We start from the raw sequence: 23,491 nt of genomic DNA, 5'->3' as shown, positions 1-23,491 counted from the left end.
AAATGTGTGATTAGGAAGTCTCCCTATAAGATGTAAAGCAGAGAGACAGGCTGAGTGATGGAGACAGATCATGGATGTATTAAGGAGACAAATGTTGAAACTGCTCCATAAGCCGTACATTTAAATAAACTTAAGTCGGATGTAATATCTTGAAATTATGTCGACATGAAGCTCATGTAGTCAGTCACTACTTCACTGTAAAAGGACCTCCATACATTGAAGAAGTGTTACTGATATCCTCAATTCTCAATCCTCTGATTTCCAGTTGAGAGAGACAGTTGTCTGCGTTTGTAGATATCTTAATTAGAGCTGCAACTAACAATTATTTTCATTAACGATCAATCTGTTGATTATTTTATCAATTGATCAATTGATCAATCATTTGGTCCATAAAATGCCAGAAGATTGTGAAAAAACAGTTTCATGTCTTCAAATGGCTTGTTTTGTCTGACCAACAATCTAACACCCAAAGATATTCAGTTAAGAAACTAAATTAAATTCATGTTTGGCATTTTGCAAGAAAAAAATTACCTGAATGATTAACCTATTATCCCAAAATATAGTTGATTAATTTTCTGTTGATTGACTAATCGATTAGTTGTTTCAGCCCTAATCATAATGTCCCACATCAATGGAACAGTACAATTTCTGTTTTAAGATTAATTTTCCTTTTAAATATAAAAGAATGTAAACATCTATCCATCATAATTAATCATTTATACATATTAACCTGCAGGGAAAGAATCAGTAAACCTATCAATGTACTCAATACTGCCAGATATATGTGAGTCTGTTAAGTAAAGAAGTGGATTAGAATAAACTGAGTATATAGATCTATAAATAAAGAATAAAGAGGATATTTGGAGTGGCCATTTGTCAAAAATCAAAATCAAACTTAAATCAAACTTAGAATCAAAGTGCCACTGACGCACCCTGAACATGTGAAGTACACAGGCAAAAGAAGTCCATTGTCCATGCAAAGTTTTGCGTTTCTTATGGTTTATTCCTCAAAAACAAGTAAACAGACAAAGGAACAAAGAAATCATGGTTCCTGCTGCCTCTCTATAGGCCCACCCAGGTGCATGCTAGTCTTATACCTGCCTACCTACCTATATAACCTCACTAAAAACTAAATATGCTAAACAAGCAAATAACTAAACCAAACAAATAACTAGAAAAATAAAAAATCAAAACTGAATCTAAATAAAGCAAACATCTAGAATATTCAAACAATGCTAATTTTTATCAGCAAAACGACCAAAGTAATAAATAGCTCCTACAATATTTATATAATAAAACATTATTATCACAATAATCATCATCACAACATCAATACTATAACTATATGCAGGGCATCTGTGAACAGCCCCTTTTAATATCTAACTGCTGTTATTGGCTGAGAAAAATGTACATGTTTATATTATGGAAAATTACATTTATAGAAGAGAGTTCAGTTCTTTCAAACATCTGCAGCGGTCTCTCAGACGGCTGTAGCGGTCTCTCTCCTCCTCCAGCTGTTTGTGTTCATTTCCTGGTCAGCTGATTGAGACGGAGGAAAGACAAGCGGACGGCTAGCATCCATGATGATAATCTTGTGTCATCGTCCGGACAGCTTTTAAAATGCACGGATAAAACCTTAAAGCCACCTCAAACCTTGAAACCACTGGATTAATAACTGAGTGTGTGTGTTTGTCGCCAGCATCGAGGATCTTGTGGGAAACAGCAGGTAGCTAGCCACGTTAGCATTCTTAGTTTAGCTTAGCTTAGCTTAGCCGGGTAGCTACATTTGTCAGTGAACCAAGCGGCCTGTCTGAACAAGCTAAATTAGCTAGTAGCTAGTTATATTAGCGTTTATTTTGATATCCTTTTAAAATATATTTTGCTGTTTCAATGTGTGTATCAACGTTAAGGTTTAAGTGTGTCACACAACGATAATCTGTTGTATTTGATTAAATTATGTCTACACCAACAGCTCAACCGGCTAAAGTTGTGAACGGCTGTGATATGATTAACGTTACTCTTCCTGAAAACAGCTCCAGAGATGTCAGCTTCATTTCCAGTAATTACTTCCTTTTCGGGCCTTAAAGCCATTTTATTAGTTGTAAAACAACAACAACAACAACAACAACAACAAACAAACAACCACCCCCAAATACTCAGCTAAAAATAAGTATGCTTGACTCAATGAACGCAGCTTCTTTTTTCCTCCCTTCTTAGAAATTGATTAGTTTAATGTTGGCATTATATTACAGTCTTCTCTTGGTATGTGCTTAAAGTTGCAATCCATATATTGATTGTGATCATTAACTATTTACATTCCTCTCTTGTGGTTTTCATGATGCAGTTTCTTTAGTGCTTTAGTCCAAATCTGACCTCACACTGTACATGTTTTTGTTTTGCATGTTACTAATTACAATCTGGATATTTAAATTAATCCAATACATCTTTTTTTTTTTTTAATGGATTTCAACTTTAACATCCCTCTCTTGAAATAGACTAGTTTTCCAGTCCTTCTACAACTCTAATATGTTAGACTTGGCTTCTCCTCTGTCTCTTTTCTGTGTCTCTTCACACTGTCGCTGCTTCAGATAGAGAGTCCTGTCCCTGCTTCTCTTCTCCTCTGTTTACTGGAAAGTTCCTCTCCTCTACTGGCCACTGAAAGGCCTTTTTCCGATCGCAGTGCCAGAAAAGGACGCTGACAAAGCCACAGTGTCAGACTGAACTGGATTCAATGGTATATGTTTTGTTTGTTGGATTGAGAGAGGTTGTGTTTGTCTGAGTGAGGCCGCTGTGTTTTCTCTGACATTTAAAGCCGTCCTCCAGTGATTCCAGTGAGGCTTGAGGATCACATGTTGTTCACTTCTTTCATTGAGCCACTGTTGTGCTTTTGTCACACTGTTACTTGGGCTGTTTGGAATATGTAACACTCAAACACAGGCCCGAGGGTGTATAATTGGAAGAACAGCATGTTCTTCATCTGACATGGTGGAGTTTTTCACCCAAAGGGACACAGAGCAATGATGACACTTCCTGTCTTTACCAGTGAGACCCACTGCCTGTTCACACCAGAAATATTAGGAAATAAGACAGCCTGATGTGTTCATATGTCTTTATACATTTATGAGTTATAAAACAAATATTTCAACAGACAGCAGGCATGACGGAAAAAACATTTTCTTAACATATTCCAGAGTGGAGAAGTAGACTGCAGAGGAAATGAAAGAAATGTCTAATAACAAAATCAGGCTGCTTGACAGGAAGTGTCGGGGCTCCTCAAATCGTCTGACCATGAACAGTCTCATTTTTGCAATCATTCCTGAGCGAGGGGATTTTATAGTCACGAGCAAAGTTTAGATTTTTTCACTACTCTGTTAATACACTTTGTTCTTTGTTCTTCATGTTGTGCTCCCAGACGGGGCCTGGCTGTGGTTATTCCTGCAATTTAAATTACTCACTTTCACAGTATTAAGAGTACTCTCATGCTGCAAGCTGCTATGTGTATCACTCAAGGACGATAGGACGGTAGTGGCTTGGTGCAGATGTGCATGTTCTAAATGAGCTTTCCAATGATGCCACTGTCTCACATCCTTAATAGTCTTCTTCCTGTCCTACAGAGGGAGCCAGATCGGGAGGAGCAGCCTGAAGACAACATGCCCCCCAAGTTTAAACGGCACCTCAATGACGACGAGGTCACGGGATCCATTCGGAGCGAGAGGGTGAGACACAGGTGGAGGGAGGGGTGATGTTTGTTGGGATTTTATTAACGCCACCGCGAAGCCGCAGATGACGTCAGCGTGCAGGATGAGAGAAGAACATGATAGATTAAGAAATTAAATTCAGTGTGGTAATCAGGATAGAGGCTTAGATTTCATTTCGAACATCTGTTTCAGTTCAAAACAGATGCAGATGTTAGATACTCTGTTTATCAAACAAATAACTGTGGAAAAACAGGGGAAGCGAATGAGAGAGGACCGTTGAGGAAGGTGAGGGATTAAAGGAGGGTTAATTGAAGAAGCTCCTGTGGCCAAATGTGTGGTCCTCATCAAAGTGATCATCTGTTCCCATCTCCACTTTCCGTGTCCTCCCTCTGATTCTTTACTTTATTCAGTCTTCTGTTTCCTCTGTTTGCTGTTGTGTTGAACTAGGATCAAAGCTTCCTGGGAGGCTTGCATTAAAATAATCCCACCTTCAGCACTTTACCTCCTGTCCTGTGATAATAGCTACCAGTTCTCTTCATGTCTCCCATGCTAGCCAGTGGAAAGAAAGACGTGCAGAAGGAGAGCGTTAGTGCCTCGACTTATAAAGTACTTTATCATCATATGGCCACCATTCCCTCAGCTCTTTTTTCTGCAGATGACCTTGTATTTACAGCCAAACAAAATATCTTAGTTTGCACGGCATTGGCTTGCAGCTGTCTACCTACCAGCACATCCGTTGGTTACTGTCCTCTCAGCTCTTTTTAGTGGCATTGTGTCATGGATGTTAGAAGGTGATCACTATGATTGATTGGATTCAGCAGGTTTTTTATTATTTTCAGAGTATAATTTTGTTAGACAGTAAACACTGTGTTCCTTGCATTACACAAACCTGGAAGAATTTTAGTGTCTAAACTCATGGAACAACATACTGTAGGCAATGTCTGTTGCCATCTTAATAATCTGTTTTCTTGATGAAGGTCTTTCTTTTCCACTAGTGCCTACCCTCCAGTGAGAAACAGACTCCTGTGAGAATTTAATCCAGCTGTCCTCACTAATTCTCTATGAATAGTATTTACACAGGGCACTTTCTGCACCTATTAAAGCCATCAGTGATTCATACATGGTTGTGATTAAGGCAGTCCTTTTGTTATATAATCGTCCTTAAGTTCCCAGAAACCTCTCTTGGTTATATTATCAAATTTTCTTCTGGTTTATTTTGGCCTCTGTGCAAACTCATTGTTCTTGTCAGAGTTGTTTGGGAATCTTAAGGTGCAGTCACATGAAGTCAGCAAATATTCAGTCCGTTTTCCATTAACTTATACTGAAGCAAGTCGACGGACAAATTCAAAAGTATGTGTTTTCTGTTTCGGTATGATGTCCAGCTGACTCTGGTGGTTTTGCAGGTCAGAGTTCCCCTTTGTTTAACTTCGGTCAGCCAATATGAGAACTGCTACAATGTGTTTGGAAATGGAAAAGTTACTATACTAGTATGTTTCACCAGCAGTTTGTAATCACTATAATCAATATGTACAGACGGCTGACAAGTTAAAGGAAAAACTGGTAGAGTTCTGAATGCTTGACCCCTACAGTGAGAGGATCTGGTGGCTCATGGTCATGGTCATGGTTTGGGTCCACTTGTCCCCTTTGAGGAAAGGGTCACTGCAAATCAATGCAAATTAGTTCTGAGTGATCACCTTCATCCTTTGATGAAACATTTCTATCCGGATGAGAATGGTCTCTTCCAGGAGGACAATGCCCCAATTCACAGGGTATGAGGAGTCACTGAATGATTTAATGAACATGAAAATGATGTGAATCATATGCTGTGGCCTTCACAGTCACCAGATCTCAACCCAATTGAACACCTATGGAAGATTTTGGACTGACGTGTTACACAGCGCTTTCCACCACCATCATCAAAACATCAACTGAGGGAATATCTTTTGGAAGAAAGGTGTTCATCCCTCCAGTAGAGTTTAGAGACTTATAAAATCAATGTCAAGGCGCATTAAAGCTGTTCTGGTGGCACATTGTGGCCCAACACCTTACTAAGACACTTTATGTTGGTTTTTCCTTTAATTTGTCACCCGTCTTTATTTATTACCTTCATCAGAAACAAGACATCAAGTCCTTTTTCGGAGGCGAGCGGAGGGAAATTTTGGTGAATGGAAATGTAATGTGACCGCAGCTTTAGAGAGCAGAAGATGAGTTTTTATTGAGCCTTGTCAAGCAGAACAGCAGACATGATAACCTTCATTGTTAGTTGTTTATCATATCATAAGTGCACTGTAATAATGGTGTATTTGGCCATATCTGCCTTCTGAAGACAGTCAGGAAAGCTTTTGACTGGTACTGTATATCGATCAGTACAGCAGCTATCTGGTGTCTGGAGGAGTCAGTTTCATATCTCTGTATCAGCAGCACTAGTTTTTGCAGCTGGGCTTTTCAACTGACGAGACACTAGTACAAAAACTTGTTCCTGAACAAATCAGGAAACATTTTTAAGTGCTACCATATTTCATTCTGGCCTTTTAAACTTGTTGGTCTTTGTCCACATTCAAGGATCAGGTGACATAGTCATCGCCCATATCGAATGTTTTTATCATGCAACCAAAATTGTCAAATGCAGCCTGACACTTGGTGAACCTCCCAGGGAAATTATTGCTCGGGAATCCCTTTTTTTTAAGCAATTGATGGGCTCACAAAGCAGTGAAAGTGTGAACTGATTGTAAATTAGTGAAAGCGCATCCTATTTTTTACTAGAAGTTCCCTCACAGGTTGTTCTCTGATCAGGAGACTGTGAGCTTACTCGTATCTGACCTCTCACCTTTTTTCATCTTTTATAGAGGAACCTGCTGGAAGAGGACTCTGATGAGGAGGAAGACTTTTTTCTGTGAGTTTGTGTGTGAATATGTTGAGTCCAGGCACTTTGCCTGTTAAATCAAAATAAATGAAATATATTTAAAGAACATTTTACACAGTAGAATTGCAATTGTTGAGAACAATCATTCAAACTCAGACCGTAAAGATGTTGCTCTCAAAATCAAAATTCCAAATCAAAAAAATTAATTAAAGCTGGAGTGCGGGACTTTTGTCTCCCCCCTCTGACAGTGAAAGTAATTACAAATACACTGTGAACACGTGCTTGTGTCATAGGCTCTGTAGCCTGCTCCGTCGCTACTGTTGAGGTTGTAAAATTGTGGATAAATTGTTTTGAGCATCACACAACCCACATAAAATGACTCGTTTCACTGTCAGAATTTGATCCATTCGGTCTGATTACATTTGGAAAATCTAGAAGAGCTGCACAATTAAATTATTTTATCCTCATTCAAGTTAGCAGAGAGCTAACTGGAAGTCGGCCGGCTCGGCCAGCTCTAATCTCTCTCTCTTTTTTTTAATTGTTTATAGTGCATACAGGTGACCAACATGTAGACACATATGACACAAGACAAGAAAAGAGGAAGAACTAGACTCAAACAAACCCAAACAAAAGAAAAAAAAGCAAAACAGCAGCAATAATAACAACAACAAAATAACAAGCATGTGTGTGTTTGTGTGTGTGTTTGTGTGTTTGTTTGTGTATTTGTGTGAGGTTTTCTATGTGAAAGGTGGTGGAAGTCTCTAGTGCGCATGCTCTGCCCATAGAGCATGCGCACTATGCATTCATCCAGCCAGCGCGGGAATGTCAAACCCGACACCAGATGAAAAACTCCGGTGTCGGTGTGAAATACAGAGAGATTTATCTAGCAGTGACACGCTTAATCAACATCATGTGAACTTGTTTGGCAAGGGTTTGAATGTAATGGACGTTCATTTATATGTAAAAGTTCTTCACTACAGGTTTAAATTTAGTAACATTGACTTTATTACTGCCTGTTTTCCAGGAGAGGACCAACAGGACCCAGATTTGGACCTCAGAATGACAAAATCAAGCAGTAAGTACTAACACACTGTCAGCATTGTTTTGTCAGCACACTCAAGTTTTGGCGTTGGTGTTATATAACTGTGGTTTGTCATGTTTACCAGAACCTGCAGGTTGTTAGTGGATTGTGTAAGAGAGTCCGTCATGCACAGATTATTGTGTAACCCTTCCAGGACGCCCCAGTCCTTCTGCAGTCTGTTTCCACATTAACCTCCAGCAAGAGAACAGAGGAGGTCATTGTTAAGACAGTCTGGTACCCGTAGTTGTTTCTCCAAGCTCTGTTCCTATTTTTTGTCACTGTTGTCCATGCACATGTAACTGGATGCTGTTATGACAGATTCCAGGAATGTGTTGTGCACAGACCTCACACTCTTCACCCCTGTCTCTCTGAACATGAACTCCTGAGGTCAGGTCTTTAAAGTGTGTGTGTGTGTGTGTGTGTGTGTGTGTGTGTGTGTGTGTGTGCGCGCACTTCTGCATGTCCCTTAGTCCCCAAAGTTGTGCTTTCAGGCTATGGATTAATATTATCACCTTCAACATGCAATCATGCTGAAGTCCAAGACTGATTTCCTGCAGTCAAACTGATTAGTTTAATGGTGCTGGAAAATGTGATCAGGGAAATTCCTTTGTCTTGTATCACATCTTCTCCCCTGTGACTCTCTCCACCTTTTTATTTCTTTGCCAAAGCGCTTATACCCTCTGACCCTGCATCGCTCCAAGAGGTATCACTAAGAATTACTTTGAAGTATAAGTGACTGAGGGGTAATCTGGAGCAGTCATGCTGTGCTCAGGTATGAGTAGCGTGAATAAAGCAAACATTTCAGCATAATTCTGCAGATACTGAACAGGTGCAGGCAGGTCACAGTGAGGCTGAACCCAGTCTGACTGGCATTTTATTGCCTGCCAACTGGACAAGGCTAGACAGATAGAAGAGGATATTGTTAGAAGAACAGGTGCTTTGTGCTGTGGTCAGTTATTCCCCCCCCTACAAAAAAAAAATCCTTCACCAAATTTTCCCTTTATAATTCATAATTTCTTGTCTTTTATTTATGATTCTCTGTCTCACACTTACTTCCGTCATCAGGGTGCAGTCGCAGGTCGATGAGGTGATCGATGTGATGCAGGAGAACATCTCCAAGGTGATAGAGAGGGGCGAGCGTCTGGACGACCTGCAGGACAAGTCGGGTGAGTGTCGTGTGTTTGTGTGTGTCCACATGTGCAAAACATATGTGTTTTGTTGATTTACAGAAGTGAAATGAAGATAACACACAAGATCTACAGGGAATGTTTAATCAGCCATGTTTGTTCTACTTTTTAGTTTCCACAAGTAGCCAACAGATGGTGTACACATTTCTCTGTTTGCTGATTGCTGACCTTACTCTATTTTGGATTATTTGGGCATTTACTCATGTTAATGGCAAAATGACTGCAATGTGCATCCAATTTAAGATAAAAATGTTTGTTAAGGAGGCCCAACCAGTGATCCTAAACTGCCTTTTTAAATCAACCTGTAATGAAGGTTTGGCTATTCCCTCAACATTAATGTTATCAAAAATCTGTGGTTAGATCTTGAACCTGCTGGCATGTGAGACAAACATGTGAGAGAAATATGTGATATACGTTATTTATTTCAGTTAGAAGCATGAAAAACATACCGCTGTTCAACTTTTAAACAACTTCATTCGAGTTTTCTCTCGTGGGAGCCATGGTGTGTAGTAGCGGGCGCTTTCACGTAAAGACACGCAGTATACTTTAAAATTGTTAATGATATGTCCAGGTTTAGTCTTTTACCAGGTCTGTATGTGTGTGTGTGTGTGTGTGTGTGTGTGTGTGTGTGAAAGCTTTTGACAGGTCTCACACTCTTTTTCACTGGGTGTGTATATACCGAACAGATGTGTGAAAAACGTGTTTAGCTCCCGTTGTTACGCAACTCCACACGCATACGAAGCTTCCATCAAGACACACACTGGTCTTCCTCTCTATTTTCCCCTCCATGGATGAAGAGATGAGGCTGAAGTGCCGGTCTATTAGACCTCATTATGACATCTAAACAAATGTTGTGTAACCACTTCTTACTGTCATGTCCACCAGCCAACCAAGACAGTGATGCACATCTGGTGCACATTTGTGTGTGTGTGTTGTACATATGCGAGTGTCGCTGTATTTGTGTGTCTGTGGACATTTGCGTGGCCGATTGCGTGTCTCTACAGTACGTGTGGCGCCTTTCATGTGAGCAATATAATATGCTGTGATTGACATTTGTAGTTTGCTCTCTGACCCGCGTGCAGGTAGCCCGTCGTTAAATTCCTCAAGATTAACAAGCATCTTCTCAGAAGCCTCGTCTGAGCACTTCTCTTTGTTGCCGTGAAAGGTCGTTAACAGGCACATGGATGTGGAGAGAGCAGACACATGACGGACACAAAGACTCTTAGGAGGGACAGGGGCTTGGACATGTAGAGTGCTGCACGCTAGAGAGCTGTAACCTTCCTGTTAACTCATGTAAACAGCAAGTTAACAACAGTATCCAAGAGACAGGGAGCAGTGTGGGCGAGCAGTCTGGGGAGGAAGTTAGAGGAAATGTGTTTTTGTTCTGTCTTGTATACATCTGGCAACTTGTTGTTTAACAGAGTTGAGTTGACTTTAAAAAAAAAACAAAACAATCTGTTAATTCTCAGCAGAGGTAAAGACTTACATAACTGCAACACATTATGACCGCACATGCAAAACACAGAGCCAAACAGTTTGAGTCATCATATCCAATATCAAAGTAAAAATAATAGTCCGTGTATTATTTATTTTGTCATTAACAGATGTTTTTTGTTGTTTTTTTTTTCCCCTTCTCAAATTTAATTTTTCTCCTCACGTGTCCTCATCTGCTCTTCGGTCACGTGATGTCCCAGAGAGCCTATCGGACAATGCGTCTGCCTTCAGTAGCCGAGCCAAACAGCTGCACAGGAGGATGTGGTGGAGAGACATGAAGGTGGGTCTGTCTGTTTTATCTGTGTGTGTGTGTGTGTGTGTGTGTGTGTGTGTGTGTGTGTGTGTGTGTGTGTGTGTGTGTGTGTGTGTGTGTGACACCATCATCATATCTTGTTCAGCATGATGAGGAAAGTGTTTAACATGCATCATTTCTTCCCCAGATGAAGATGATTATTGCCTTGGTAGTGGTTGCTCTCCTGCTGATTATTATCAGTGAGTATTATTCCAAACACACCAACTCATGTTACATTTACCTAATGTGTATTTAATACTCTTTGTCCTCTCTCTCTGTCTCTCTTTCAGTTCCAGTGATTCTGCGATATCGCTAGTGTCCAACGAGGAGGGTGTGGAAGAACTGACCTCCTCTTCTTCTTCTTCTTACTCTTTCTCTCCCTACTCTGCACACAGTTCTCCACTCCAGCTAGGGGGCGCCAGCCACCCTCCCACACCCTCCTCCGTGTCAGCCTTTGTGCCCCCAAGGATCTGGCCTCAACTCGGCCCTTAGTACAGATCTTATCGCTGGCATTTTCACAAACATCTGCTCTGAGATCAGTACTAAGGCTCTGTTTTGATCCCTGGTTTGAAAATAAACTGCAGAAAGGGAACACGGGAGAAAAAACGGGGGAAATATTTTAACGCCATTAGGGCTGTTTGGTAGAAAACGCTCAGCCCTCTAGTCAATGTGAAGGAGTGCTCCATTCCATGATACATATCACGTGTAGGGCCCTGACTTTGCCTTGACAATAGGGAAACTCCAGGTCCTGTATTTTATTTACATCATATAGATAGATGCTGTAAAGGCAGGGAATCCATGCCAACTGTCTCTGTTAGCTCAGCTGATCTGAATGTGCTGCAGCAGCCTTGTACTCTATAAAGGGGCTGTAACATCCAGCAGATGAACCTCAGATGTCTACCCATGATTCCCTGTGTGCTCTCTTGCTCCGAAACACAGAGGATGAGAATGTTTAAAAGGGAACATTTTGTGAACACGAGCACATTTTCTCTGCCCAGCACAAGGCGAGGGAACATCTGAGGTTCACCTGCAAATCTGTAGTCAAAGGTGACTCCCTTTCATCATCAGAGAGGCTTTTTATTTTTTTGTCAGAAAACTGATCACTTATCAGGTATGTATTCACATCAGCACAGATGATCACAAAAAGGGACTAGAAGTGAACATCTGCTCTGACAACATCCTACTTTCTAACATTATGCTACTTCGTAAATCACCGCCGTCAATGTCCGTCTGCCTCTTGATAGCTTGTTATACTGTACAGCAGGACCATGTCAAACCAAAACATCCAGGTTATGATTGTTTCCTCTCAAGTGTGCACTCTAAACCTCTCACCTTCCTCTTTGGGTGTGCTGAGCTCTGGGCCAGTTTGGTCACGGCTGTCCTACTTTCCTGCTAGTGACATTAAACTGTCTCTCACTCTGCAGATGGTTCTGTTTGGTTTAATACTGCTTGTCTTTTTTTTTTTTTTAACCACTATTTGAAGTTCTTATTTCTGCCGGTTGCTCAATGTGATGCTTTGTATGAATGCTGGTATCAACAATCACCACTGAAATTGTAAAACAGGGAGCGTTTATTCCTCTGTGCTGTTACATTATGCTAAAAAAGGGGGTAATTTAAGTGATGCAAGTCAAAAGTTGAGCTGTGAAACAAACATAGTTGTCTTTGTGTCAGGAATAACTGTATAATACGTTGTCATTTTATTTTTTTTAATGTAATTTATTTTAGCTGTAAATATTGATTCTGTAATGATGTATAATACTCTGGCATTGCATTGGAAGACTGATATACGGATCCTTTTTTTTGCTCTGAAATAAAGTGATTTTAAAGGGCAGCTCTCTGGTTTTATCTGGTTTGAACTGGTCGACAGTCCTCCTGGGAGGAGGGAGTCCGAAAAGGGGAAGTAAAGATGGATAAACAGAAGGGAAAGGTGAAAAGTTTTTGGAAAGAAAGATACCTGGAGATGTTGAGGGGAAAATCAAATGGTAATGATATCCCTCCATTCTTATCCACTTTGGATATCCTCATGCTCTCAGAGCCAGAGAAGTCCTGCGCTGTCTTTTATCTCCTCTCATTACCCGACCATTTTATTGGCTCTGTGATTTCACTGGCAGTTGTGGAGTCCCAAGATGGCACTTAAGTTGGAGAGACTTGAGCCTGTGAAGCATTATTGTTCTGACAGACCCTCAGCTCTCGTCCTCACTGGACAGTGGACACAAACACACACTGACAGCTCCACCATCTCCTCAGCCAACACTGTCCAACCTTTTTGAGGGAGTAGAAAATAAATTGTCCCACAGTGGTTTTTTATTTCACTGACTAATGGCAGATTGCCTTGCTGGTGCACACGGTGGGGTTGATGGCTTTATTTTAAGCTTTGAAGATGAAGAGGAGAGCAGTCATACACTCCACACTTCTTTAAATGATGATAGCTGTGGTGAAAGGCCTGCATTGACAGTGAAATCAAAGCTAGTAAAGTTCTGGTAGGATAATTGGCTGTAAAATGTTACAGCTCCTCCTGGTCTTGCTGAGACAAGTCGTTTGAGTTAACTGGAAACTAGAGGTTTGCTTCTGGTCAAGACATTGTCCATCCACATGCAAAAAAAAATCCATGTCACACTATACTGTAGGTTATATGTGTGTATGAGAGCACATTTTTATTCTCTCTGCCTGTACAGACACACCCACATTGGCGGTACAGGATGTTTTGGTCCTCTGTTAGGGGCTCATATTAGATGACTTCAGATTCCAGGCATAGTAGCAATTACATGAGTCATATAAAAGCGAATTTAATAAGAAGAGCGGACAATATGCCAACCAGCATTAGTCAGTCACACACACTGTCCAGCTGAAATCCTGCCTCTCATCAGGGAGAGGTGGACGTGTCAGTAGACAGAGGAAGTAGAGAATAAATCCCCAGAAAAAGAGATTCATCTATATTTGATACTGGAGATTATTTAGATAGAGTTCCAGCAAACAAAAAAAAATGTGTTATGTCTGAGTACACTTTATCCTTTCCCTTCTTAGTAGTTTACCTTTTCCTCTCACTTCTAGTTTCCCAGGAGCTCCTGCTCCTCTTTATCCTCCCCTTGTCTGTTTACATATGGTTTTACTCACATCTTTTCCTCATTTGATGCTTTCTTTCACGTGTCTCGCCATTCACCGTCTGCCCTCTCTTCAGTTTCTCATTGTTAAGATATTTCCTGTGAGAGGGTTTGCCCAACGTCTGAATATTACAATCATTGCTTTCAGACACATTCAATTCATTTCAATTCTATGGGCTTTATTGACATGAGAATAATGTTGCCAAGCATCAAAATACAATTTGTTCAAATATTTGGACAGTACAAAATAACAATCATATGAACATTAACACAACATGAAAATTGATATATATTGATTATATACATATACGATATATCCTAAACATATATTCGTGTGTGTGTGTGTGTTACTGTATCTTACATTTATCCATCTGTCCAGCCAATCGCAGGCTTGCCTCATTGATCAACATAACTGTCATGGGTACCACCAGCTGTCTGTAAACAAGTACTGACAGAAGTGGAAGATGATGGCATCAACCTGCAAGTAGAAGTGTGTGTTTTCAAGCGTATGTGCACTTCCCCTTTGCACCGTTTGCCCTCTGACCTCCCTGAGGTGAAGGATCCGGGTCAGGTGATGTTTTGAGGGATAGGGGTTGCCTGGCAGGTCAGCAGAGATGGATGAAGAGCGAGGAGACAGGAGGAAAAGAGATGGAGGAGAAGAGCCAGGAGAGAAACAAAGAGGCAGGATATGAGGGGAAGCTGCGAGCTGTAAAGTGAACATTTTTGGGATTTGAAGGTGTGTGTGTGTGTTTGCACACCTGCCTCGTTGCGTGCATCTCTGAGAAAGTGTCTCACTTTCAAATCTTTCATCCTACCCCTCTGAAAATAAACAAGGGATCATCCTCTATATCGCATGACTGTAGAAACGAGCCCGGCGGGCAGCGGTTCAGCGTGCCTGTGATATTGTGTGAAAGCAAAGAGACGAGAGGCAGACTGCAACAAATCCACCCAGGCAGCGAGCGACAGGGAGTGAGCTGAGGGACGGATGGCTCCTGGCAGCTCACTCATGATGTGTTAAATACAGATTTGTGGAGTGGAGTGTGCAGCATGGATACACACAAGCACATACTGTCCACAACAAACAGCTGAGGGGGGGGGACACAGTCTGGGTCGGGGTCAGCGTCAGGTATCTGGTCATCGATTGACTTGTAACCTCGACCCTTATCGGCTGCTTGCGTCACCTTCTGGCCCCCTACCAATACGAAAGGGGACACCGGCTCCTCAGGAGGTAATTGTATCCAACGAGGCCCAGCTTTCCTTGCCATGCTGGGGCCAAATACCCCTTGAACACATGGGACTGCATCTGGCATATCAGGGGATGTTTTTACATATTCAATTTATTGAGACACTGAATACAAGAAATAGACAATGTGGTCATGTTGGACCCTTTAACTAAAAAAAGCTTTTGCAGAAAATCAGACACACACAAACATTTGAGAATAGTGGATTTTTGTCCCCAAAACAAGCAGCATCCCATTACTTTCTTTTTACTTCTCCCCTCCCTCCTTCTTTGCCTCTGACCTCCCCTCCCTCCTCTAAAGTCCTCTCTCTTTCTCCCCTCCCTTTCACCTCTCCTCTCTTCCCCTCTTTCCCTCCTTCCTTCCCTTCCAGATTGTATAAATATCTGCGAGCTGTAGGGGAGAGCTCAGTGCAACAGACCTGTCCACAGACAAGAAGAAGAACAAGAGAAGAACAAGAGAGGGGAGGGAGAGAAGCAACACTGATATCAACAGGAAAAGAAGAGATACCTGAAAGGAGATTGCAACAGAAATTTGGGATTTAAAGGAGAATTCCACCTAAGAGCTGAGAAATAAAAGAAGACGTGATAGAAGAGAGAAAGTAATTCTTCAGAAAGAGATTTTAGAGTCACTACTATGTTCCTCCTTCTCTCATTGTGCCTGTGTGGTCTTCTGCTGCGAGGTGATGCACAGGACCGAGCTGCTCTATGGAAAGGGAATGACCGAGGTGGGCGATGCCAGTACACCTTCTCTGTACCCAGCCCTGTCGAAGCCAGCTGCCCGCAGACTGGGGGCCCAGAGGTGGAGGGCCTGAAGACCAGACTCAACCTGCTGGAGGTGCTGGTGTCCCGGCTCACTGGAGGACAAACCGGGAGTCCCCAGGGTACTGGAGCCAAAGCTCAGGCTGAGCTTCAGGAGGCGCTGAACCGGGCCGTGGGGGAGAGGAACCTGCTGCGGGGGGAGAAAGAGCGTCTAGAGAAAGAGTTGGAGGGGCTTCAGCGCAGGATGGAGGATATGCGGAGGGAGACGGAGAAGCTGAGGAACAAACCCTGTCCTCCACAGACCCCCATGGTGCCACCCAGCACCCCTCTGCAGGATAGTGGCCTGATGAGACCTGCTGGTGGTAAGAGATACACTCAAAACTACCACACACATTCAGAGCCATTACAAAAATATGCAAAGCTTGATGTCACTTATAAATAGAAAATAGCTTTTATCACTGAACATTCTATTGTTATAAATGTCGTACGTTTAGATAGTGGTGCCCATATGTTTTTGTTTTAAATAAAAAGTATTCCCTATCCATCCTGCAATTAGGATGCCCAACTTGATGACCTCATTGCCTGTAGACAGGTTGTCTTTCTGTTGAAATACAGTGTGTATTTGGTGACTCTGGCTGACAGATAATGGGTTAATTGGTGCAGAGGAGTGATGACACATGCATGTCATCTATGTATGGAAGACCATGCACATGCAGAGCCACGCAAAATTCCATTGCAATGCTCCGTGTGTCTGTGTGGTCGGGATTCCCATGTGTGTCCACAAATCCCCTTAAAGAGAAAAGGGGAATAATGTGTGTGCACGGTCTTATGATGTGTGTGTGCATGTGTGTGTGTGTGTGTGGTTTTGTTGCCCCATCAGTCTGCAGAGGCTCAGGTTTCTGCTTCCCACTTCCTGCCTGCATTTAGGGGTGATGGTGGCAGTCCAGAGAGGGTCGGATGAGTATTTATGAGCAGAATCTTCTTTCTTTATGACTGGTGTTTCCCTCCTCTTGGCAAGCAGGGTGCGAATAGCCCGGCTGGGGAGGAGGGGAAGGGGGGCTGAAATGTGATACATGCTCTGGAAGTGGAGGTTCCGTGCCCAGGTCTTATCTCAGGGCTTTTGATGACGCCAGACACAGAGAGCCTGGTGGGTCAGGGCTGGTGGGGATGAGGGGCACAGGGGGCTTGGGGCCAGGAGTGCTTTACTTCCAGGGGTTAGAGGGCTCCACAGAGTTTGGGAGTTATCTTGGAGCCAGTAAGGTTAAGCTCTGGTATTCTGTGTGTTTGCAGTTGCCAAACATCCCTCTAATTAGCCTCCGAGCTCGTCTATTCTATTCACCCACCATCTCATGTAAGTCACCGTCCCCCCTTTTTCTTTTTTCAGTGAAGCCATCGCTCTGTTTGCCCTCTTGGCTTTCAGAGTCTATTGCTGCTTGTGAAGCTGAGATTCCCAGCAGCAATAAATCCTTCCTTACCAACTCCCTTTACTCCCTCTGCATCAGGATAGCTTATATACTCAGGATCGTCTCCTGCATACTCCAGGTTATCTGCTTAGCTCCTCATGTTCGCACCTGCCGGCTGAAATATAGAGAGAGGGCCCCTCGGGGTGAAAGGCAGATGTAGAATAGATCACAGTGAGAGGGACACATGCAGAACCAGAGGAGAGAGGAGATCACTTAAACCATTTCATACAGTATGTAAGAAATTAGGATGCAACTTTGACAGGATCAATTTATGTTTTAAAACCCAAGCAGTGTTTATGACCTTTAATAACACTTGCCTTTCAAAGTACATGAACTGATATTCTTTAACATATTGTTATTTAATGACCTTAAAAATAGACCTCCACATAGAATTGGCACCAGTAGTGACAACACAAGCCAGCAAGCCTGCGCGCTAAAAATGGCAACATTCTTTTTAAAAGGGAAACCTGGCCTGTGCTGAAAGCAGAACTAAGACAAATTTCAAAGGTGTAGACAAACAGCATTCAACACATAAAGGACAAAATCTTTTAAAATCACCATGAAAATGAGCTTTTGCTTCAGCTGGATGCAGCTTAATGGGCCACATTTATATAAATCTTGTCAGTCAGAGAGAAGAAACGGTTCCCAAAACGATCAATTTCACCGTGTCTGTCAGATGTACATTTTTCTTTCAGTTTCCTAAATGTGCAGCCAGCAGGAAATGCAGTCATAAACAATGTTCAATGAACTCCTAAGACATCTCAATCACTCTGAGAACATGGCTGGTTTGTGGCCAATTCTGAGTCAAACATGAATGATTGTTTCATCCGCATGTGAGTATGTTACACACTGAGGCATGAATTATGAATAGAGAGGGGAAATAAATGTGTATTCCAGGTGCAAAACGTTTCATGACAACACCGATACAACAATGCAGAGTTGAACCCTGTTGAGGACCAGATCTAAATAAGATCTAACATCTCTGCTGACCTCCGCTAGCAGGGGTCGAGTAGACTGAGTCTCCTCTGGGAAATAAGGCCTCCGAGGTTCACGTTATTCTACTCAGTGGCATCCAAAACAAAGAGGCCGGATATGAGGGCACATATGGCACACACACTGAGGTATAGACAGTAGGAGAATGTGGCTGTTTACCTGCAGTAATGATGATGAATGGCTTTGTCCTGTGGGAACCGCCTCATAACTGAAAGTGAGTCATTAAACTCCCTCCTCCAAACACTACTGACCTTTTGTTTTACAGACTTTCAACTAAGCTCAACCCCTTACCTTTAGCTTTTATAAGTATTTTTCTGCTTAAAACACCCTTGTAGTGACTGGTGTTCGTCATTGTGCCCCATTACCAACTTCACGCTTCTCTTCATCAACACAGAGAGTCAACATCAGCTTCCAGATGTTAACGTTTAATGTTCTCGGGATCATTAGGACTCGTTATGCACCTAAAGTCGCCGGACGCTGCACGTGTAAAGGCACAGCAGGCACGTGCTCACACAAAAGTAGTCACTGATGAACACACAAACACACATTTTATGAAAATCCATTTAAGGAGTTCATTTTTCTTTTGTGAACGTCATCATGTTTGTATTATCCAAGCCTTGGAGGAGTATACAGTTTACAGACATTGTTTGACATTGTTGAACTTTAAGAGTAATGGTTTAAAGGAGGGAAGAAGGAGCCAAATGGGAAAATAAAGACAGTGGTGGGGGATAAATGGGGAGAAACAAGAGGAGGAATGAAGAAAGGAGAAGAGACGATCTGACAGTGATACAGGGGAAACGGAGCCAAATGGCTGGTTTGAAGTTTTGAAGACGTGAAGTTGACAGGGCTGGGGTGGGATGAGGTGTCGAGTGTGTCGTGTGTGTGTGTTATGGTCGGCCGATCTACCGACTGTCTGTCTCCAGAGCAGCTGGGAATCCATTCAGGGGTGTTTGTTTCCTGCTGTCACATTCCCTGCTGTCAGTAGTGCCATAGCCATGTTTGGGGACACAAACACAAACTATTGTGTGCTACATGCAAAGTGTGCTGCAGAAAGCACTTAACTGTGTATGCATGTGTGTGTATGTGTGTGTGTTTGTTTAGGTTCCAGCGTAATGTCTCACCTGATAAACAGGCCCAACAAGCAGGGAGACAGCAGCAGTTTGAGAGGTGAGTTTTCTGCAGCATCACCTCCACCTTGATGTTTTTTATTCAACTGAATCCATTTTTACATTTCTCTCTCTCTCTGTCAGACTCAGCGTGGCAGTATGGACCTCCAGGCTTTCAGGAGATGAAGGCCGAGGTGACGGAGGTACCTGCTCCTGACAGCTCTGAGGATTACACAGGTCTCTATCTCAAGCTTTAAATATGTCAATTAACTCTCCTTCAATTAAAACACCTTACCAGTGGTTTTTAGTCCACTATAAATCACATACTTTTATCACAAATAACAAACCATGCTGCTGTGACTTAGATACTGAATTTAGTTTTTTTACCATTTGAGGCCTCCACTGCTCTACATTCATTTCTGTGCGATAAAAAACATCTATTAGCAGACTTGTTTAATAAAGAACACATATAGTACATCCATAGTGCAATATATATACAATATAGTACAAATAGCACATCAAGTCTGCATTAAACTTCTAAAATCAGTCTGTACTTTAATAACAATAGCATCCAACAACAATGTAAACTCAACAAAAAGTCAAAGCAAAGCCTTTTGGAAATATAACACTACCTCTATTACGCTATTATTTCATTCTATTTATTATTTTTATTTGGTATTTTACAGATCTTTTACTTTGTTTTTTTCTTGACCAAAAACTATAGTAAGAATGTGTGTATATCAGTAAATTTACTTCTTATTTAAAAACTTTTTGAAAATAAGTTTTTATTTTGCATATAAGCAAAAGTTAAGATCATATTTGTGCACATGAATGTTTAATGAAAGAAACCAGGAGTTTGCCTGTTGCTAGTGAGAAAAAAACAAAACAAAAAACAGCATAACAACCATTCAAAAATGGTTATTGAAAACGTAAAAAACACAAGAGGAGCTAAAACCTGCAAACACACCGGTATAGTCCTTTAAAATCCAGTCCTCACCCCTTCTCCCTCCTCTCCCTTCGTCCATCTGACCTGGCAAACATGACACTCGCCCCCCCTGCTGACAGCCTCAAAGCAAATACTGCTATTAATACTGCAGCATTTGGGGCGAGAATACCAGAGCCGTGCCAGCGCGAAGGTATGAGGGCCCGCCCCTGAGTTTCATGTTTGTCTCGTAAAGGGAAAGCACCTCTAACGAGGATGTCACTCACACTGTTAACACTGATGGATTTCCCACAACCACATCATGGCTCATCCTACAGAACAGCTCTCAGCAGGTTTTATTGTTTTTGGAGATCATGGAAATACATTGTGCGCTCGACATGTGAAGTCATTTAATCCGATGAGGCTGCGCCACAGAGAAGCAACATGGTAATGGGTGTATTTATAAGGCATATTCTTATCTAACCCTAAATCTGGTGCTACGTCCTGGACCTGAGAGCGAGGGTGTATTTTAGGAAGTGGTAAATATACAGGCTGTCTTATCGTTTTTCCAGTAAGAGAAGCAGCAGAAGAGAGATCCTGCTTAGGATGAGTCGTAGCCCAACTGTTGCTGTGATGGTGGTGACTCAGACAACAGAGATGTCGGTCAGCATCTCTAGACCAGCTGTCTGCCTCCATGATGACAAATGATCACCTCGCATTACCTTCATGTGATTTATCTCCTAAAGCTGGAAACATACTTGACAGTTTAAAGAGAGATTATAACACTGATTTGATCAGGATGACTGCTTTTCAAGATTATGGAAAGTCTGCACATGTTGTGTTTTTACCCATCACTTTACCTTAACCTCAACCCAAACAGAGCCCCAACAGCAACCAGTCATTTCTGCAATGTCTAACTATAACTGAAGTCCTGACATCAACCACGGAGGGCAGGGCTACAGGAAAAAGTATTCGAAGGGGGAAACCGACTTGCCTGGACAAAATAGGGCAACTCGCCAACAACAGTCAGCATATGCTATCAGGTTCTCGATAGTGACCAAATGTCTCACAGATCTCTTTCCCTCGTTTCCTCTCTCTCCCCTGCTCTCAGGTTGTGGGGTGCTGGTTTCAGTGGCTGAGCCGGTCACTCACAAGAAGGCCGACAACATAGCGGGTAAATATGGTGTTTGGATGCAGGACCCTGAAGCTGTGCCCCCTTATGGATCCAACATGGTCTGGCGCATCGACACTGTTGGCTCCAACATCAGGCAGCTGTTTGGGTATGAAGACATGGATCAACTCTCTAAGGGCTTTCCATCCAAGGTAGGACTCAAATGGTTGATGTAAAAGAAAATGAAGTCTCCTTTGTTGGGTTATTCCTTGTTATTGTCTAATGTTTTTCCCCGACAGGTGCTGCTGTTGCCAGAGTCGGTGGAGAGTACTGGTGCCACTCTGTACAGAGGCTCTCTGTACTATCAGAGACGTCTCAGTCGCACCCTCATTCGCTATGACCTCGCCTCTGAGAGCATCGCAGCCCGTCGTGACCTCCCCCACGCAAACTTCCACGGCCAGGCCCCCTACTCCTGGGGAGGCTACACGGACATCGACCTGGCCGTGGATGAGCAGGGTCTGTGGGCCGTCTACTCTACCAACAAGGCCAAAGGGGCTATCGTGATCTCGCAGCTGAACCCCCACAGTCTGGAGGTGAAGAAGAGCTGGGAGACAAACATCAGGAAGAACTCTGTGGCCAACTCCTTCATCATCTGCGGCAAGCTGTACACTGTGGCCAGTTACACGGCCCCCAACACCACCATCAACTACATGTATGACACTGAAAGTAGCCAGGGAAAAGCCATAGCCATCCCCTTCAGGAACAAGCACCGCTACAACAGCATGATCGACTACAACCCAAGTCAGAGGAAGCTGTTTGCCTGGGACAACTTCCACATAGTGTCCTATAACATCCGGCTGGGTCGCCAGCAGGCCAACTGAGGCCGTCATGGGTGACTGTTGAAAAGTGACATTTGCTCACCTGTTCCTGCTTCAGAGACTCAGAGCTTTAGGCCATAATATGTGTGATAGCAGCAATTAGAAACCTGACACCACCAGAATCCATGTAGAAGAGCCGAACAACCAAGCTACAGAGTGAGATGAAGAAGTTTGAGGAACAGTGTCGCCCTTTTTTTTCTTCAGTGGGAGGGCTTTTGCTGTGGCACAGTCAACATGTGTTTTTAGAGGAATTATTTTTGTACCGCCTTTCAGTCAGATGTATGATTTTGTTGTTTTCATGTTAAGCTATATACTGTATATATATAAATATATATATCTATATGTATTTGACGTTTCAAAGATGAAGCGATTGCTGTTGCTCAGTTTCATTCGCCAAGTGGGAAAATTACTCCATATTATTCACAACACAAACTCCTGTGGTAGTACGCTCCCTTCAGTGTTTCACCAATCAACATCTTTCGTCAAATAAACTGCTCTCTCACTCAGCATGTATTGAAATATTGCATGTACTTGTACACTGTAGTCAACATTGTTAATGTTGAAATTCATCATGAAATAAACTTCTTAAATGACAACAGTTCATGTTGTTAATGTGGTATTATACACCTCAGACACATAATGGTAACATTTTCTGGTTAATCACCCCTTACAAAGGGTTTACAAGCTGTAACTAATGGCTTTATTAAGGTTAATGAGTCATAATTCACTGGTCGCTGCCCGGTGAAAACCACTTACCTCTAAATTTGGTGATTTTTAATGTTTCAAGTAAATTGAGGATTGAATGCTTCTACATGGGTTGAGAAAATTCTCCTACATCTTACAAACATCTTACAATTTACAGAACTAAATACATGATCACAAAGCAGAAAACTGGGCTGTTTTTCTTAGCTCAAGAAAAGTTGACTTTTATTAGATACAGTGGATTCTGACCCCTTCACTTTTAGGGTTTGTGATCACTTGCATCCTGTTTGCTTTCATTTTCCTTGAGATATGTCTAGAACTTGATTGGAGTCCACCTACAGCAAACTGAATTGATTGGACATAGTTTAGTAAATCACTCGCCAATGTTTATACGGTCCCACAATTCATATTTCATGTCAAAGCCATGAAGGCCCAGGAACCAAAATTAAATCTACATAAAAAACAAGTGTTGCACGAAGTACTCTGAACTCACCATACATGGTTTTCACAGGATTGCAAGGTAATGTTTTATAAGTCAGTTCAAAACTTTTTGATATCAAGGTTGTGAAAAATCTCTTTGGCTGTTAAATAATTAATCAAG

The 23,491-nt window shown here is 42.1% G+C and overlaps 2 protein-coding genes across 3 annotated transcripts; both read left to right on the top strand.

The window, feature by feature from the left end:
• Positions 1-1,497: 1,497 nt before the first annotated feature.
• vamp4 (vesicle-associated membrane protein 4) lies at positions 1,498-11,207 on the top strand. 2 transcript variants are annotated; one of them, XM_044362088.1, is made up of 9 exons: positions 1,498-1,726; positions 2,589-2,734; positions 3,615-3,716; positions 6,545-6,591; positions 7,586-7,636; positions 8,708-8,808; positions 10,524-10,603; positions 10,764-10,815; positions 10,906-11,207. In XM_044362088.1, exons 2-9 carry the CDS (start codon positions 2,732-2,734, stop codon positions 10,929-10,931), a joined length of 462 nt encoding a protein of 153 aa, XP_044218023.1. In that variant the 5' UTR covers positions 1,498-1,726; positions 2,589-2,731; the 3' UTR covers positions 10,932-11,207. The 2 variants fall into 2 exon arrangements, with proteins under 2 accessions (XP_044218023.1, XP_044218024.1); XM_044362089.1 differs by lacking the exon at positions 2,589-2,734 and having other exon boundaries at positions 1,502-1,726.
• A 4,146-nt stretch (positions 11,208-15,353) lies between these two features.
• Positions 15,354-22,786, top strand: myoc (myocilin). Its single transcript, XM_044362261.1, has 5 exons — positions 15,354-16,077; positions 19,273-19,338; positions 19,422-19,514; positions 21,311-21,522; positions 21,610-22,786. The coding sequence occupies exons 1-5, from the start codon at positions 15,591-15,593 to the stop codon at positions 22,189-22,191; spliced, it is 1,440 nt and encodes a 479-aa protein (XP_044218196.1). The 5' UTR covers positions 15,354-15,590; the 3' UTR covers positions 22,192-22,786.
• The last annotated feature ends 705 nt before the right edge of the window (positions 22,787-23,491 follow it).

Source organism: Thunnus albacares, chromosome 9, assembly GCF_914725855.1.
Source record: "Thunnus albacares chromosome 9, fThuAlb1.1, whole genome shotgun sequence".
Taxonomy (NCBI): domain Eukaryota; kingdom Metazoa; phylum Chordata; class Actinopteri; order Scombriformes; family Scombridae; genus Thunnus; species Thunnus albacares.
Note: the sequence above shows the minus strand (reverse complement) of the source record. Positions and strands in the feature narration are given on the sequence as shown.

Excerpts from the sequence above, each read along its gene's own strand:
- vamp4 (XM_044362088.1), top strand. Across the intron at positions 7,637-8,707 it reads CAGAATGACAAAATCAAGCA|GGTGCAGTCGCAGGTCGATG; the intron begins GTAAGTACTAAC and ends TTCCGTCATCAG. Across the intron at positions 10,604-10,763 it reads TGTGGTGGAGAGACATGAAG|ATGAAGATGATTATTGCCTT; the intron begins GTGGGTCTGTCT and ends TTTCTTCCCCAG.
- myoc (XM_044362261.1), top strand. The coding sequence starts at position 15,591 with ATGTTCCTCCTTCTCTCATTGTGCCTGTGTGGTCTTCTGCTGCGAGGT. Across the intron at positions 16,078-19,272 it reads CCTGATGAGACCTGCTGGTG|GTTCCAGCGTAATGTCTCAC; the intron begins GTAAGAGATACA and ends GTGTTTGTTTAG. Across the intron at positions 21,523-21,609 it reads CTAAGGGCTTTCCATCCAAG|GTGCTGCTGTTGCCAGAGTC; the intron begins GTAGGACTCAAA and ends TTTCCCCGACAG.